General features: G+C 39.1%; 3 protein-coding genes across 10 annotated transcripts; 2 read left to right on the top strand and 1 right to left on the bottom strand.

The window, feature by feature from the left end:
- Window positions 1–2,690: 2,690 nt before the first annotated feature.
- LOC105268343 (sentrin-specific protease 8-like) lies at window positions 2,691–7,621 on the bottom strand. 5 transcript variants are annotated; one of them, XM_011307834.1, is made up of 3 exons: window positions 7,489–7,571; window positions 6,662–7,329; window positions 2,691–3,078 (listed from the first exon to the last, which is right to left on the bottom strand). In XM_011307834.1, exons 1-2 carry the CDS (start codon window positions 7,493–7,495, stop codon window positions 6,665–6,667), a joined length of 672 nt encoding a protein of 223 aa, XP_011306136.1. In that variant the 5' UTR covers window positions 7,496–7,571; the 3' UTR covers window positions 2,691–3,078; window positions 6,662–6,664. The 5 variants fall into 5 exon arrangements, with proteins under 5 accessions (XP_011306136.1, XP_011306137.1, XP_011306139.1 ...); XM_011307835.1 differs by lacking the exon at window positions 2,691–3,078 and adding an exon at window positions 4,786–4,824; XM_011307837.1 differs by lacking the exon at window positions 2,691–3,078 and having other exon boundaries at window positions 6,550–7,268; window positions 7,489–7,621.
- Window positions 7,622–7,705: 84 nt separating this feature from the next.
- Window positions 7,706–11,672, top strand: LOC105268344 (Mucin-3B). 4 transcript variants are annotated; one of them, XM_011307839.1, is made up of 4 exons: window positions 7,706–7,949; window positions 9,066–9,256; window positions 9,504–9,688; window positions 9,979–11,672. In XM_011307839.1, the coding sequence occupies exons 2-4, from the start codon at window positions 9,083–9,085 to the stop codon at window positions 11,357–11,359; spliced, it is 1,740 nt and encodes a 579-aa protein (XP_011306141.1). In that variant the 5' UTR covers window positions 7,706–7,949; window positions 9,066–9,082; the 3' UTR covers window positions 11,360–11,672. The 4 variants fall into 4 exon arrangements, with proteins under 4 accessions (XP_011306141.1, XP_011306144.1, XP_011306142.1 ...); XM_011307842.1 differs by lacking the exon at window positions 7,706–7,949 and adding an exon at window positions 7,971–8,089; XM_011307840.1 differs by lacking the exon at window positions 7,706–7,949 and adding an exon at window positions 8,383–8,722.
- Window positions 11,673–12,686: 1,014 nt separating this feature from the next.
- On the top strand, window positions 12,687–17,751 carry LOC105268345 (eukaryotic translation initiation factor 4A). Its single transcript, XM_011307843.1, has 4 exons — window positions 12,687–12,775; window positions 14,553–14,670; window positions 15,100–16,085; window positions 16,523–17,751. Exons 1-4 carry the CDS (start codon window positions 12,753–12,755, stop codon window positions 16,665–16,667), a joined length of 1,272 nt encoding a protein of 423 aa, XP_011306145.1. The 5' UTR covers window positions 12,687–12,752; the 3' UTR covers window positions 16,668–17,751.
- The last annotated feature ends 120 nt before the right edge of the window (window positions 17,752–17,871 follow it).

Raw genomic sequence — 17,871 nt, 5'->3', positions numbered from 1 at the left:
TGAATTTATTGATTTGATTGACCGATTCAATAGTGAATGTCAAGGAAATTAAAATCCATTTTTTTAAATTTTATATCATTCGAATAAACAAAATCACTGTATTTATTCTGAGATGATGGAGGAAATGTAGAAGACTTGGAAATTTTCAATAGATTTTTTAGTTTAATTCAAAATTGATTTGGAGTTGAGAAAATAATTGAACGTCCGATTTTTAGAAAATTTTCAAAGTTAAAAATTCGGGGGGAGGGGGTACGGGGCAACAGGTACGCAGGACGATGAGTCCTGGGTGTTATCGATTTGCTCTAGTTCTCCAGGTGCATGAATTTCCAGTGGACCCCGAGATGGAAGTATTTTTATGAAGATCAACGAAAAAAAAAACTCAAATATAAAATTCTCAACCCATTCTATCCTTCCGCAGATTTTCCAACAGGAAAATATCATGGAAATACTATGACTAAACAACATCCCCATCATCATCATTCCCATCATTCATCCCAAAAACCTGAGCTCCAACTTTTCAAGATGAAAAATACCAAATGAAAATGATTGACAAATTATAAAAAGCCATCAAGTAATTTTTCAATTGACGAATTCCCATGGGAATCCCCCAGAGATAAAAAAATGAATGATAACTCACGAGTGATCGGTGTCTGGGTGAATCAACTCCATTCTCCGTGATTGCGGGAAATAAATCCGGTTGATACTGCTGGAATCCCCCGCTGTGCCTCTGATGATATCCCTGAATAGTGCTGGAGCCAAGTGTTCCAGTACGTGAATGATGATGATACACGCGTTCACCACGTACGCGCATGCTTGAAGAACGACGCAGAGCCGTTGGTGATGGTCGGGGTATCCTAGAGTCACTTGGTGAAATTGGCGAGGTTATCTCAACACTCCTAGATGTGCCATTTAGGTCTGGCGACAAGGGTGAGATAGGACTGGTGGGTGATGTCACTGGTGCACGAGTGCCTGATGTCGGTGTTGTGACTCCTGACCGCAAGGACGATGAACTGGGACTGCGCTCCAGCCCCTGACGTACCATTTTCACCTGTAATCCGATTATTCAGTTCATTGTACCGCATTTTATTTATTAATCCTCTTCAATTTTCTTTACAAGGGGATAAAAATTCAAAGAAAGAATCAAAGAAAGTGAAATTTCCCCAAGGGTCGAGGGCACATCGATCCCTGGGACCTACGCAGGTCAGTTAACCGATCGAAATCCCGGAATTACCCAACAACGGCTCCCCACCAAAATTTTCTCACGTTCTACAATCACAACATGAGTGAAAGTAAAACAGAGATCTAGAATGGAATCCAAAAAAACAGCAATGTGAAATTTTTTACGTCATTTTTCCATCAGGAGATATTCATAATTGAAAATCGTCAATTTTTCTCCGATATTTGGCACTTGTTTTTCCTGATAAAAAATGATAAAAATAAAAGAAGAACCATCACCAGAAGAATTTTTATTATAAATGCTCGAAGTGCGTCATTACTCAGGAAAAATTATTTAATAGAGCAAGATGGGGTTTTTGGGTTTTCATTGAAGATTTTCTATCGAAAATTTTCCTCGATTGCCGAGCAATTGGGAAAATTCATGCAGTTAACGACAAAATTAATGTTTTATTGAACTAGATTCTGTGGGCTTTGGCTCGAAGCAAAAATAGATCAAGTGGAAATGGATGAGACAGGGAAAATGCATTGATTATCGGGCTCAAGGGGTGAAAAGGGAGGGAGGGGGTCGTTTTCATCCCTATAAAATGTTGGAATCGATCGCGTGCTACCAGTGCTATTTCCAGATGTTTTATTGCGATTTAAAAAAATATTCTGCAATTGCGTTATTTATTCGGTTCAATATTTCATGGAATTTTTCCAGCTGAACTTTGAAAGTGAATGCTAGCCGGTAAATCGGGTTTTCGTGGCTTATCATTATGCTGATTACGAAATAATTAATGAGTACAATTGTTAAGTGAAATACGAAATATGGGTCTTGCTGAATAAATTATCAGGTGCGATTTAAATTGCTCTAGTGTCCTCACGTGCTCTATTTCTTCAAGTTCTTTGAATGCAGTGAAAATGTCGTTATTATTGTTTAAAAATTATTGTTTAAAAATTCATCCAATTTTTTAAAACAATTTAATTGTGTTATAAACAATTTCTGTAGTTATAGAACTGATTATTATTTTGTAATAATGTAACTGTAATTTTCAGATGGAATTTCTTTTTCAATTTCTGAAACTTCTAAGGACCAATTAATTATTAAATAACGGAGTTGATAACTCTGTGTTATTTTATAAACTTTTTACAACCTTGAGAATTCTCTACTGACTTTAGACAAACACTTCCGTTGCGAATATTTATTTAATCAGTGTATTCCCTCGTAAAAACGACAAGATAAAAATTTTCGTGACGATCGTAAAAACGGAATCGCGTGACGATTTCGACATAAAATATAAACGACTCTCCAAAATGAAAAAAAAAATAACCAGAAGAAACCGAAGGAGTTAATCACTTTCATTTTATCAAAAGTCCCCAATAATTTCATGCACGAAGAACTCCTGATAACGCTATCAATGACCTCATATTAAACCTCAAAACACCTGTTTTTCAATTCCCCTACGACAATCACCTCATTCCACCTGTCTCATCACCAGTTTAATCACTGAATTTATTCGATAAGCTACTCACCAACAATTATCACGTGACGTCTGGAGGCCGATAATCCAGGGGTTGGAAATCCAAACAAATCCAGTTGAAAATAAATTGCGGAATTCAATTGAGAGTTCACTCACGTCACAGTCACTTGCACTTTTTATTTAATCTCGTCGTGTCTTCGATAATTTATTGCAAATTCACTTGACTGGCACTTGTGAACGCTCCGCCGACAAGAACATGACTGATGAGAGAGGGACAATAACATCATGAAAATAAAGTGGTTAGTGTATTCGGTTGTGATGGTTGGGATTGTGGGGCGCTGGTAGCAATTCCTAGAATTCGGATGTAAACAACACCTCGAATTATTTCTCCTTCCCGAAATCCGTCATTCCCCGAATCCTCACAAATCCTTCATTTGATTTCCTGAAACAAAAATTTATTTCTCGATTATTTTCGTTCCATTCGGTTATAAAAATTAAAAAAAATTAACAACAATCGGTAAATGGATGAATGATCAATCAGCGATAATGTAGGATACTTGATTTTTCGGGATGTAAGAGAAGGAGATTTAGGGATGATTTATTTTCTGTAGGAATTATTGAGACTTCGAAATAATGTCCATCAATATTTTATTAAATTATTCATCTTAGAACTACAACAACAATTAGAAAAGCTACACATATAAAATTCTGCGTCTCACTCTAAATGTTTGGGTCTACCAATAGATTTTGTACTCACACCGACATGAGGTATATATCAACACCCACATTACATTAACATTAACATTATAATTTGAAGTAAGCAACATCCAAAAATGCGGAATAAAATTCTTTCTTCTTTAATTTCTCAGAATTCCATGATCACCGCTAAAATTCTCGGCATCTGATTTCCCGTTTCCTCTCAAAGATTAGCTTTGATCAAGGGAACGATCACCAACAGAACGATCCAATTGAAGAAGTGACTCCAGGAGATGATCTACACCTCCTACTTCTTCCCTTTGACGTCCCTTTTTTTCTTGTTCTCTCCCCTCTCCTTGTACTCCTGCCACAAATCATCCTTCTCCTTTTCCATTAGAATTTCGCAAATCATCCCCCGGAATCTCCTCCGCTCGCCATCAGTGCTGAGGACCTCCTCCTCGAACCACCACCAGAACCCCATGGAGTCCCTCTTGTAGAACACCCTGAACCACCTCTCGCCCTCATCGAGGGCACCCCTCATCCTGCCCTTGAGCCCCTCCTCCCTATAAATCTCTTTGACCACCTCGAACTCCTTCAATTTACCAAGAAGAAAGAAAATCCTCCAGTAGTTGACGCTATAGCTTTTCCTGATATCCACCGAACTCTTCTCCCAAATCCTCCGAAAAAAGCTGAAGTACTTGTTCTCCAAGATGGATACACCAAAGGTCTCCGAGTGCTTCCAGGATTTATAAAGAGTGCCAGCGGCGATGAAGTTGAAGCTCTCGGCATGAAGAAGATGAAAATTCCTCTCCACATTCCAGATGAATGACTCCTGCCAGGGAAAATTAACAAAAGCTCCAAGAATCATGAGAAACTCCCGTTTTTTCTCCAGCGGGCAGAAGAGCTCCTCCAGATCCTCCGGCTCTACCTTCCCCAGGAGGAAGATCGATATCTCGGAGTGTTCCTCGTACTCCTGGACCCTGAGTGGAGCAATCCAGCCATTTCTACTCCCAGCTGACATCAGCGACGCCTCCAGCATCTTCAGGAGATTCCGCTCTCTCTCTTCCTCCTTCAATCTCCTCCAGAAGTACTTGACTCCAGACAGGTTCCCATTGAAAACAGCGAACCTGAACATGTTCTCCTCGATTGACACATGCCGACAGCACCTGTGGTAATTCTTCTCCCGTTGGTAGACTTTGTTGTCCAGGAGTCGCTGGACAATCAGAAGGAGTTCATCCATCCTGTTGTAGTGCTTGTACACGAAGTATGCTGGAATGATCTCCCTCTTGTGAATTGATAGATCGTCATTCAATCCATTTAAAAATTGCTTAAGACCTTCTGGAGTCGGCGACAGACTCCACACGTCCTCGATGCAGTCCTCCAGGCAGAGATTAAACACCTCCGAGTAGATTCCTGGTGTCTCCGGTAGCTTCTTGAGATTGTGGAGGATTTCGAAGGTTCTCCCGGAATTTATCTCCCCATCCTGAGTCCACTGGAGATTATTTATGAAATTCTCCACGTGTGTCTCGATGGTTGGAGGGTCAGGGCTGGGTTTCAGGGGATGGCTGGAGGAATTCAGGGAGCGAGGAGTGATTGAACGACGATATTGCGGGGGTGGAAGGCTAGGTGGGGGGGTCAGGATGGACTTCTGGAGACTCCAGGCGATGGGCTTCAGGTACAGGAGGAGCTTTTGCGTCATTGAGTGGAGGGAGAAGAGGAGGGATGTGTAGAGGGGCAGGGGTAGGTGCAGGAGGGTCAGCTTTTTCTGGAGCCGTTGGAGAAGGGCCGAGGATTTCTTCTCGTAGTCACGACGATTTTGGGAGAGAAGCAGCCATTTTAATTGGCATTTTATGTCGGGGAGGGAGAAGAGGGTCAGGATCAGGTGTGTTGTGCATAATCGGGGGAGGTTGAGGGGGGGAGGGCAGAGGGCGCACATTCTTCTCGGGATTTTACATTTTTCTGGCGGCGAGGGGGAGTGCGGGGGTCGCGGGGATTTCGTCGTGGTGACGGATTCTCTTCTTTTTTTTTTCTTTTGATCTTTCGAATTTATCGAGTTGTGACGGTTCAGTTGCACTTGTCGTTGTTAATTCGATTATTTTGCGTGGAAATATCCGGTAGTTGTGGCTTTTTTTTTTGGGTGAGAGGCTCGTTAATTGGTTGTTATAAACTTTTGATTAATGTTGCTTTTGTTCAGTTTTTGGTCGATTTAATTCAGCGGTTTAATTTATTTTTGTATCGTTTAGAAAGATTGAGACGGAAAATTCAGTTTTCTGGTCGGTTTTAATTATTCAGAGTTTATTTTTGTTTATTGCTAATTATTTATGCTTTGTCAGCAATAAAATTTCATTTTCATACGTTTGATTTAGTGATTTGAGCACTCAAGTAGTGGATGTTATTATTTTTTGGTCTTTGAACGAAATCGTTGGTCAATTATCAATGTTTATTAATTAGTCTTGTTAATTACTGATTGTTTATATGAATTTTTATAAATCTTGGTTCTTTGATACAAGAATCAAAATTATTTGAAATCAATTTCTGATATTTAAATTTCAGTTTTTCATAGAAAATCCAGTCAACATTAAACATTTATTACTGCATGCTTTAATTATTTAATTATTGTTCTATTATTTTAATGTCACGTTTTAATGTCAATTCAAATTCGCGTTTATTGATTATTTTAATCATTTTTTTTTATTGTTTCCACTGTCCTCTTGGGGATTTGTACTGTTTGTTTATGAAAAATTCAATTCTCATCGACTCTGACTCTCAAGGTCATGTCCCGTTAACTTTTCAATTTCCAACTGTTCAGTTCCATCGATTCACTTTCTTCATCGGTTTATTAATATTTATTTTAATTTTACTTTTAAGGCACTGCATTGAACACAATTTCCTCCATTATTACTTCCATTTCACCTGCACTCGGTCGTGACATTAACTTGACCTTCTCTTATTGACTACTCGCTAAGGACTGAGGGTGGAAAAGCTCATGGGGATGACCAGGTGCGTGGAAAAAAGAAATAGAGGAAATTTCCCAAGCAACAGGGGGTGGTTTACGCGGGAAATTCAAATTATCTCATTAAAATATCAATTTTTGAGGGATTTTCACTCTCTGCACTCAAAAAATGATTTATTTTTCATAACTAAATGCATAAATTAACTAAAAAACGTAGTAATCAAAATCGTTTTCCAAACTGAAAATTGATTTTTACGCAATATCTCAATGTGTGAATTTATTGTTTATTTATTGCTCTTGGCTAAAACATTTGAATTGCGAAAACGATTTTTTGTGATTGGACGATTGATTATGAAAATTTCAAAGTAAAAAATACCGTTTATTTTTCTCCGTCTGCACTCAAATGTCGAATCAACTCCAAAATTTTCTCTCTCATCCCATTGGCTTCAGTTTCAATTCCTCTCAAATCACAGCCATCGACTCGTCCGGATGCTTTCAAAATTTCGAGAATTCTCTCAGCGAAACAGAGAACAAAAATTCCACAGTCGTATGAATTTCCCTGCTGAGGACACCTGACCTCCACAAATCCTTTCCCCCGTCCACCATTCATGAATTTCATGATTTTCCTGGAGAATTGTTGAGAAATCGTTCGATTGAAGCCCGTGCTGGAGTCAAAATGAAAACACGAGGCCTCACTCCTTGAATAAACCAGAAGACTCCAGTGAGCACCTCCTGGATCTTCTCTGTCATCACAATTATTCACTGGGAAAAACACAAAATCCGTTTTCTCGGTTATCCTGGAGTCCAAAATGCCTGGATAATCCTGGATCTCCATGAGTTTTAGGAGTTGAGTTAATTCAGGACTGGCGAGAACAATTTTTCCAGTAAATTCCTGGGCTTTTTCTCGCTCCAGGTGGTCGAAGTAGAAACCGATGATGATGTCATTCAGCCAGGAATGATCCTCCAGGGTTTTCAGATCACTCCTGCGGATGAGGACGTCGTGATAACTCAGGACGATGTCCTGTTGGCTCGACATCATTGATGCTGAGATATTTTGAGGATCAATTATTCGATTAAAAATTCATTCCGTCGGAAACTCTCACTTAAATCCCCAGAAATTATTTCAAAATCATTTCTACAACCGAAATAATCATCCCCTCATGGTCAGTCACTTATAAAAATGACGATATGATGTTTACTTACTGTTCATTCCTCTCTGGCCTTGAAATTACTGAGAGAGTCAGAGTGAACATTAAAACATCGAGTGCTGCCACATATCGGTGGCCACCCGAAACGAAGTTTCCCGGAAAAAACCGAGGGATGGCACTGGGCGGGAATTTTCAAACCAAAAAATCGACAAAAATCGATAATAATCTCACGCACAGTCACATATACGTGTACATACGTGTTCTGTTTACATTCGTCATTTCGTTCGTGTTCTTTTTTTCAATGAGAGGAAAATGTGAAGATCCAGTTGCCGCTGAAATGTCAGGTCGACACGACTGACTTTGAATTTTTAATCACGAATGGAAAAAGTGGGAAAACAATTAGTCCCTTATCTTATCGGTTTCGGCCATGTTAACATCCAACGGAATATTTATGTAGAAACTAGGCGTTTTTTTCGTGCAATGCTCGGTGCACATCTCTCATTATTCCATCGATAAGTGAGTATGAAAATTCATAGTGCCAGTTTAGGAGCGAATGGAATTTAAAATTCTATGACAATTATAATTAGTTGCAATCGGTTGTCTATCGTTTTCCTCTCGATATGTTTCCATCATTTATTCTATTTATAAATCGTCAGGTAATTATTTCAAATCGTTGAGAAATAGAATAGGAAATGGGACAATTCATATTTCTTTCTGCGCACTCGGTTATTTTTAATCTATTTATTTTTAGTCAGATTTAATTATCGAGTAATTAAAAGAAGAATTGACGGAATTCTTTTTCGAATGAGGAAATATTTTCCCTTGAAACTAGGGGTTTAAAAAACAATTCCCGCCGGATTTTCATTATTAATTAATTGAATTATTTATTTATTCACCGAGAAATTCCTGGAGTTGTTGATTTTTGCGTAAAATTCATTCGACTGGGATATTTTAAAAGAATTCTCAGTGAATTAATTCATTTCTGATGAAGCGCGAGAAATTCAAAATATTTTGCAGAAACGAACAAGGAAATATTTTAATTCCAAAACAGTCGAATATTGTTGAAGAATACACCAGTCCGAGTGCATAAAAGAATACACCAGGTCCAAGTGTATAAAAGTATTTAATTGAGTATCAGCTTGAGTCATTGAAATATTGCAGTTGTCGTTACGTCAGAGAGTAATTTTTATCACGAACAAATGATTTCTTATCTCTAATCCCTCTGTCCGGTTGGTTGTGTCAAAGCTGATTGAGTAATAAAAATTCCGGATCCAGAGGGGGACCTAACGGTGGGTATCATCAGTAATTACAGAATGAGAATTTTCAATTAATTCATCAACTGTAATAAAATCCAGTAATAAAACAATTCATTTCAATTCCACAGCTCTTACTCGTGCGATTATCTCGACAACAATTGATTTTGGAAAAAAAATTAATTAGGATTTTTTGCAGGTCAGAAGATTCTCCGGGAAAAAGTCTTATACCTTTTTTACGTAGGTTCGATATTTATCGAGATAATTTGCTTTATCGATGACAGAGAACTCGGGAGCGTCAGAAGTGACGTCTGAATTTTATCAGTCGATTGCAGATTGAATTATCTGGAGGATTTATTAATCGATAATTAACTCGTAGGTGCACAGGCGCTCAAAATGCACGGAGCAAAGCGGGTCCTTATTTTCTGCCTCCTGACGACATTTGTACCGATATTTTTATTGGTAATGCCGCTTTATTTGAGGCACAAGCTGTATGCCGACGTCATATACGCTGTCACCGAATCGGATATCATGGAGATTAGCGATGGAGTGTCAACAATGTTTTGCTCCGTGAGTTCTATCGGTTCTATCTCACCATCAACGATCAAAACCCAGAATTCCTATTTTTTACTTTCCATTTCCTTCAACCGCTCTGTCTACAGTTGAAATTATCTCTGACCCAAATCACTTTACGAAAAAATCATACCACACTTTTTTCTGGATAATGAAATTCTCTAAAAAAAATGATACTTGATTTTTTTCGATGGGATGAATAATTACTGAGATAATGACTCAGAATCATCAATTATGTCCGCAGGCTCACACACTCTCGATGACAAACAGCACCTTCAACGCCTTCCAAATGGGTCATAAACCCGAAGTAACATCCTATCGCAAACACATAAGACTGAAGAAGAGCATGACCTTGCCTGACGATACCCTGGAATACTGGGGCTTTTATCTTCTCCGAGGAGCGACTGTCGCACTCTCTGTTTGCTCAAAGTAATTGACACGTTCGTTCCGAATAATTTCCTTATCATAATGAAATTACATTCACACAAATGATTAAAAGTTTCAATAAATCCCAGCTAGTGGAAATCTACAGACGAATTGAAACCCGAGTTCTTATCACTGCAACAGAGCAGATGTGAATAATTATTTCTTCATCGATCTCTGGAGTGATAAAAACTCAAACAAAACCTAAATGAAAAATTTGGATATCGTCTAGACATCAGGATATTTATTCTCCTATTAATATTCAATCAGCTGAACCGATAAAAATTCCTTAACAGGTCACCAGGGGCATCGATTCTCGTGGTGAAGGGCCAGAGGACCTTGAGCACTTGTGGTCTGCTGGACCATAACCAGAACAAGGCTCGACGAAACGGGATATTCCTGTCATCAGCGCAAAACCAAGTGAAAATAACATTCGAGACGAACGCTCAATTGATTGAGACTCGAGCATCCGGCGGGCAAGACAGCCCCCAAGAGGTTCTACCGACACCATCTGCAGGGATTTCGAGTCCTGATCCTACTCCAGAGCACGTGAAAATCCCCTCCGAGACTCTGAATCGTCTGAGCCCCTCCGTCCAGTCCTACATCGCAGAATTAATTTCCTCCCGAGACTCCAAGACTCCGAATCGATCCCAAAATTATGGTCCCCAAGTCTCACGACGGGTTAGACACGTGAGGAAGAGATTTGATGAAAAAATTTATGATGGGGGTGAATTCAAAGGCGTGGAATCGCCAGAGAAATTGAATAGAATTAAAAAAATATCAATTAAAAATGAAGAAAAGGAAGACTTCCTTGGACATTCCTCCTCTCCTCTTCTCTCTCGTTCCCGTCGATCCCCAATCCCCACGACTGCCCTTCCAGCTCCCAATCCTCTAACCCCAACACAAAAAAATTATTTTTTCGCGCGTACGTCGGATTATCTGAGGATGTTGACCTCAAAAAAGCAAAAATCCCAAAGAACAGACGATAAAATCCAACAGCTCAAGTCCCAGCTGGAGTCTCCAGGCATCGACGTAGCAGCAGAGGAAGACAGCAAGGGTGAGAAGATCTACATCTCCCACAAGTACAAGCCCTCGACTGTTCACCGGGTAGTGAAGCGAAGTCAAGAGCCCGTGAAACCTCCAGCTCTGCTGGATAGAGGTGTGAAACACGGTGGCAATGCCTTCATCATCCCCGAGAAGGATGAGTCCTCGGTGTCGTCCTTCGAGGAGGGCCTCTTCGACTGCTACGAGGGGAATATCCTGTTGGCAGCAAAATTCCCTCAGACCAACTGCCACAGCATCGATGATCTTTTCAATGGCTCTGGCCTTCACATGCAGACACATCACAATGTCACCGAGGATGGGTACTACTACTACATCTTCTACAGCGACAATGACTTCGTGTCCAATGATATTCACGCTGTATTTGATATATGGAAGCCGACGTTTCAGTATGAAAACGTCACCAAGAGCTGCGTTAATGTCAGTGAGTGCACGTTTACGTTGGATGTCATGTCTAATGACAGAGTCATCGTGGAAATGCCCACCAGGGATGGCATCGAGCACGAGGACGATGACATCTCGTTGCTCTTGTCTGTTTGTCATCCCAGGGTTGGACTTTACGTATTTTTTCCTATTGCTGTTCTGTTGTTTATTCTCGGTTGTGCGTTCTTGTGAGGAAAGCCCGGGATTCCCACGGGATTTTTTTTTTGCAGGAATTTTTATTTCAGTTCTTGATTGAATCCTGGGAATTGGATTCCAGTAATTCTGGAGAATTTATAGAATTCTTCATTGTTTTGTACAAATTTGATTAAGAGACGGAGTGCAGAGAGAAAATATGAAAATTATTGGCTTTAAGGAATTAATTGTTGTCATTGTATATATACGTCAGACAATCTATATTTTGTACCTATGAATTTTATGTAAATAGTGGAGTATATAGAAAGTATTTATAAGAGCGTTAATGATGAATAAAATAATTTTCGGAAGAGACGAGTGTTTTGATTCGATTATTAATTATTGATATTAATTTAGGTGTGGGTAATTTTTGAGAGTTCGAGGCAAAAATTTTTATATTTTACGGGTTCTTCGCACACCCACAAAATGCATCACGGGACGAGCCCACCCCCTCCCAGCCGCGGAAATCCACGCATTCCCCCACTCCCTCTCGCCCGCGGAAATCCGCGCATTCTCCCACCCCCGCCCAGTCGGAAATTACCGAAGATAAAACACTAGATGCTTCGCGGTATTCACTAGAGTCTAGCGGGCAGTTTGAATACGAGAGAATTAATCAAAGAGAGATTAATTTGTCAATCAAATTGCAATAGAATAATCTGAGGAAATTGTGAATATTTATAAATAAATAACTTTACTGTTTGGTTATCAACAATTTGCATACAAAAATGCAAATACAAATGAATGAAGAAATAAATTTGAATGAATGGAGTTCTGCTACTCGTAAAATCACGGGTGGTAAATTGTTCGTGGAAAAATGTCAGCTTTTATTGTATTCATTTCGGTTTCCCAGGTAAACGATGAATTTTATGAGTGAAACTGTCCCTTTTATTACCTGACACCCTCCGACCGACGTTTGGAAGGTTCCCCAGGTCAGGGTTTATTGTTTCCAAGGATTAACGAGAAGAAATCTACCTGAACCGATTTTCCTTTATGGGTGAAAGCCCTTTTCCCCTTCCCTGTAATTTTCCCTCGGAACTAGAAAACTTGTGAAGGGAATTCAAACTATCAGTCGATTTTGAGTCGGTGAGTCAGAGAAGAGCTGACTCTCAGACATCTCATTGCCCAAATCATTTGAACTACTAAAAGAAAAATTGAATAATTCATTAAATTCGAGAATCAATCGAGATTAATCAATCGATGAAGAGTTCGAGCTACGAATATCAAATAAATATTTTTTAAATTGTACAATTCGAATCATCCCGCCACTAGTAAAAAACGAAAAGTCGAAAAATCCCTAGAAAATTGTGGACAGCGCCTCGAGCGGAATAAAATCAACTGATACCAGTGACGCAATAGGAATTCGTCCTTTCCGTCGCGCAACTGTGAGTGGAACATGTCGTATTCGTCTGAACGAAGGTAAGTTTGTCCTCATTATTACGTAGAATACTTGAAATAAATTCTTAAACACCTCGTTAAAGTGCCAATGAAAGGCCCCCGGTCACCACTAAATTCGGAACAATCGGCAAAATCAACAATTAGCCTTTTTTTTCGCAAATTTATTTTCACCAGCCTCAGACAAACTGACGGTGCGATTGCACGCTGACAACATGGCGTGCACCTCATTTTTTTTTAACACCATCCTGGGGTGATTAAATTTGGCGGCTAAATTCACTAACACCCACTCCCACTGGGGGGACAATTCGCTGGGTTTCTTTTTGGGAGGGGGGGCCTTTTGGCTTTGGGGGGGAATTTTTTTTTTTTTGCCAATGATTTATCGCGTTTTTTGACACGTGCTTCGACAACCGGATGTGAAGCCATCGTGGGACACATGCGAATTGATGATGATGGGGGCGGGGGGTTTTTTGAGAATGGGGGAATGGGGTTCTGCGGATTGGCTGTCATTTTTTGGGGTGTGGGTCCCTTTTGGGGGGGTTTCCCTGTTTTTTAAATCTTTTTGGAAAACATTTTTGAGATTTTTTGAGGGTTTTGGTGGCTCTGTTTTTCTTTTAAGTATTGTTTAGATTTTTATAATTATTGATGGAAGTTTCCGGATTTTTCAGGACGATTAAAATTGTTTATTGCGGGTGGTTAGAAGACAATCGGTTTTTGGAAATTTGAGGATTTTATATTTTTGAGAGGCTTGAGGAGATTTAATGAGATCTTAGCATTTTTATTTATTTTTTTTTTATTTTATTTTCCCGGAATTGTTTATTCAGATTGTTTAAACGTCATTGGGAATTTTAATGATTAGTCGAGTGGCGATGACTCGTCAGGGATAAGTCATATACTGTCAGTTCAGAGATTTCAGGCTTCGAGGATTTATTTCGGGTTTTGGGGATGCGGCATAGAATTGCTTTGTGTGGATTTTAATCCGGGGATGTCCCACATTTTCGAGGGGTTTTAAATATTTTTTTTAGGGAGGGGAGCAATTTTTCAATGATTTTAAACATTTTTCTATCGTCGGGAAAATCCATTAGCTCCTGTTTCATGACGCCAGATGGTGATATTGATTTTTAGGGGCTGTCGAGTGCTCCGGGGAGAGATCGATTTTTATAGAATTTTTAGAACTCCATTTCATCTGCAATATTATCTCATTCAATAATTCGCGTAATTCCAGATACGAATAAATAATCCAATCCGATCTTCCAATCGATTCTAAAAAACCGGCTGAGACGATAAATAATTTCGATTAATCATTCACGATAAATGATTAAAACAATAATAATCTGTAAAATCAGTGAATGTTTTCAGTTTTCAAATTAAATTAAATTTTCACGTTAATTTTCTGAATGATCACGTCATCAAGATCACTCCCATGAGAATCGATGAGTCATTGACAGCGGAAAAAGTGGATAAATCCTCGACGCGCACTTGAAATAATCGATAACTAAAACTCCATTCCCTGTCACTAGTCAGTGCAGAAAACAATAAAATTCTTCGAGTCTCATCTCCGATTGCAATAAAAATTCAAATCTATACGAAAAATAACAAAAAATAGTTTTCATTTTGTTTTCCCAGCGAAATGAGCCTTTTGTTCTTCTTGTGGATTGTTTTATTTCGAGATTACCAAGTTGATAATAGCATTTTATAATTTCTTCTATTGGAGATAGCAGTGTATCATGTCGGGGTAAATTAATTTTTTTGTTGTCTGGGGGATGAGTCATTAATTGTGGGATATTTTTTTGATTTTCAGAAACGAGGATCAATGGACGGGTGATTCTAAAAATGGTCCTCGAGAAAATGAACAGCCGGGGTACGATGGACCACCGGGAATGGAGCCCGAAGGCGTCATCGAGTCCAACTGGGATACAGTGAGTCATATATATTTTTTTAATTAATTGAGGTCATTACCAGAACATAACCTCAATCCTCTATTTCGCATTGCTCTGAGTTTTTGAGGGATATCACTGAATCTAAGAGAGATAGCGAAATGTTCGTTAGGACTTGTTTTGCGGCGGGCAACGAGAGCTACAAAAAGATATCCACAAGAATTTCATTATTTCTCTTAGATTCTGAGATATTGTAGATTTTATATCCATATATTTTTGATATTTTAGAGAAAAATGACAGGAGTTCTGAATCATGTGATGATGGCACAGATTTATTGAAATAGGGCTGTGACCGATGATTTCGAATAATATTTGATGATATTAATATATTTATTATAATATTGTTATTATAATAAATAATATTCGGTTATAATCCCCCGATTTTTCATGGAATTATTATTTATTCGACAGGTCATCGAGACTTTCGACCAGATGAACTTGAAGGATGAGTTATTGAGGGGAATTTTTGCATATGGCTTTGAAAAGCCATCGGCTATTCAACAGCGAGCGATTCTCCCTTGTGTAAAGGGACGTGATGTAATTGCCCAAGCCCAGTCTGGAACTGGAAAAACGGCAACCTTCTCGATCTCCATCCTCCAACAGATCGATACAGCAGTTAACGACTGCCAGGCATTGATTCTTGCGCCAACTCGAGAATTGGCCCAGCAGATTCAAAAAGTGGTGATTGCTCTGGGTGATTTTATGCAGGCACAGTGTCACGCCTGCATCGGAGGTACAAATGTACGTGAGGATATGCGTAAGCTCGAGCAGGGTGTCCACGTGGTGGTGGGTACCCCAGGACGTGTCTACGACATGATAAGTCGACGTGCCCTTCGCACCCACTGCATTAAAATGTTTGTCCTCGATGAGGCAGATGAGATGCTGTCACGTGGTTTCAAGGATCAGATTCACGATGTATTCAAGCTACTGTGTCAGGAGGTCCAGGTGATCCTGCTGTCTGCTACAATGCCAAATGATGTGATGGATGTGTCCAAGTGCTTCATGCGTGATCCCATCACTATTTTGGTGCAGAAGGAAGAATTGACGCTCGAGGGTATCAAACAGTTTTACGTATTTGTCGAACGTGAGGACTGGAAATTGGAGACACTCTGCGATCTTTATGACACTCTGAGCATCACTCAGGCTGTTATATTCTGCAATACACGTCGTAAGGTCGATTGGCTTACTGAGAATATGCACAACAGGGATTTTACTGTCTCTGCAATGCATGGAGATATGGAGCAGAGGGAAAGAGACGTCATCATGAGGCAGTTTCGCACTGGTTCATCCCGTGTACTCATCACGACTGATTTACTTGCTAGGGGCATCGATGTGCAGCAAGTCTCACTCGTTATCAATTATGATATTCCTTCCAATCGTGAGAATTACATTCACAGGTGAGTTGGTTCGATTGAATTATTATTATCTCGATAATTAATTGAGTTATCAAAAAATATGAGAGGCATTTTTTCGAGGAAATTTCAGGCTCTACAAAAAAGGTTTAACGACTTTTTTTCGTGGCGTCACTCGTTACTGAGATATTCGTGCGATTGGCACAACCGAATTTCCGGGAAATTAGTGGGAGTGAAAAACGGTGGATGATTGATTGGTGGATTATCTCGGTAATGAGTGGGATGAGAAAAAAATTGATGAGACCTTTTTTGTGGGGAATTGAATTCCCTTGAAAAAATGTTCTGAGGGATTTTTCCCTGGTAACGATCTCCGCGGAGATAATTAGCGGTGAAGAACATGTTGTTACATTTATTACGTTTTTTTCAATGTAAATAGCGGGAGAAAATCATTAAAATCCTAAAAAAATGACTGATATTTTCAGAATTGGTCGTGGTGGACGTTTCGGACGTAAGGGAGTTGCTATAAACTTCGTCACCACTGATGACAAGCGTACCATGAATGATATCGAGCAGCACTACCACACTCGCATCGATGAAATGCCAATGAATGTTGCCGATTTGATTTAAATAAAAAAAAACCGTAAATCAAACCACGAGACAAATTGGCGAATAAATATCTTCAACCATAAATAACGAGAAGAAGAAAAAAAAAACAGAAAAAAAACCAACAAACCCTAAAATAATTAACAAAAAAATCGCAAAACAGTTTTAAAACCGAAAAATAAATAAAAGTAAGTGGAAAAAAAAGCATAACCGAGCTCAGCTGATCTCTCATGTGGTGTGTGAGTATATTATAAATACCGAAAGAAAAGGAAAAAAAAAACACATTGGAATTTGAAAAATAATTGGAATCCTTCAATTTTTCGTTTCTTCACCTGCAAAAACTTTCTTTCTCCATCAGCTGTGGTGGTAATATCTTTAATTACTCAATTCTTTGTTACCACTACGAATTATTGATTAATTAATCGTTAGATGAGTAGGTAAATAGGTTTAATCGACGATTTATCGATTAATTGAGTAAATTAGGGTAATCGGGAGAGGTGGGAGGGAGGAGGGGCATGGGCCTCTCGGTCTCTCGTGTCGGGCATAATTCTGATAGCCAGGAATTCTTTTATGTCGCTGGGGATTTTTATCCTTTTGAACTTCCGTTTTTTTATCCTTCCACAGTATTTTGTGGCCCTGGGGGGAAGAGGGGAATGGAGGGATGTCTACACAGGGGGTCATTGAGGGTCTTCAGAGGTTTTTTCAATTACAGGAGACGTAGAAGGAGATTATTTTCGGGCTTCTAGGACTGGGGGGACTCGGAATCATTCGATTTATCCCTCGTACTCTATTAATTGCGATATTATCGAAATAATGCTCCCAGAATTTTTTGACTCATCAACTTTTCACCACTTCACTGATTAAATTGTCAAATCTACTTTCTCGCACTTGAGTTATTGATCGGAATATTTTAGTGGGCTTTAGCGTTCTTTTTTTTTTTTTTTTTTGATGGGAAAATTGTTGGAGGTGATTTTTGAATTTTTTTTTCAATGATTTTCGAACATTCGACATTTAGATAGTGTGGATGAATTTTTTGTATATCATTGAACGTAATTAGAAGGTAACAGTGGATTTATATGTGAGATAATAAAGGAAAATGTTTGAATTATGGGTTTTATTGGCTGTTGGTCAATTTTGTTCGATTTTCGAGGAATTAGTTGATTTTTTTTTCTTTGGTTCAGTGAGTGTTTTTTGTGGTGATTACACCTGAGTCGACAAATTGCGAGTC

This window comes from Fopius arisanus, unplaced genomic scaffold, assembly GCF_000806365.1.
Source record: "Fopius arisanus strain USDA-PBARC FA_bdor unplaced genomic scaffold, ASM80636v1 scaffold00056, whole genome shotgun sequence".
Classification (NCBI taxonomy): Eukaryota; Metazoa; Arthropoda; class Insecta; order Hymenoptera; family Braconidae; genus Fopius; species Fopius arisanus.
The sequence above is the reverse complement of the archived record's forward strand: the minus strand, read 5'-3'. Positions and strand labels throughout refer to the sequence as shown.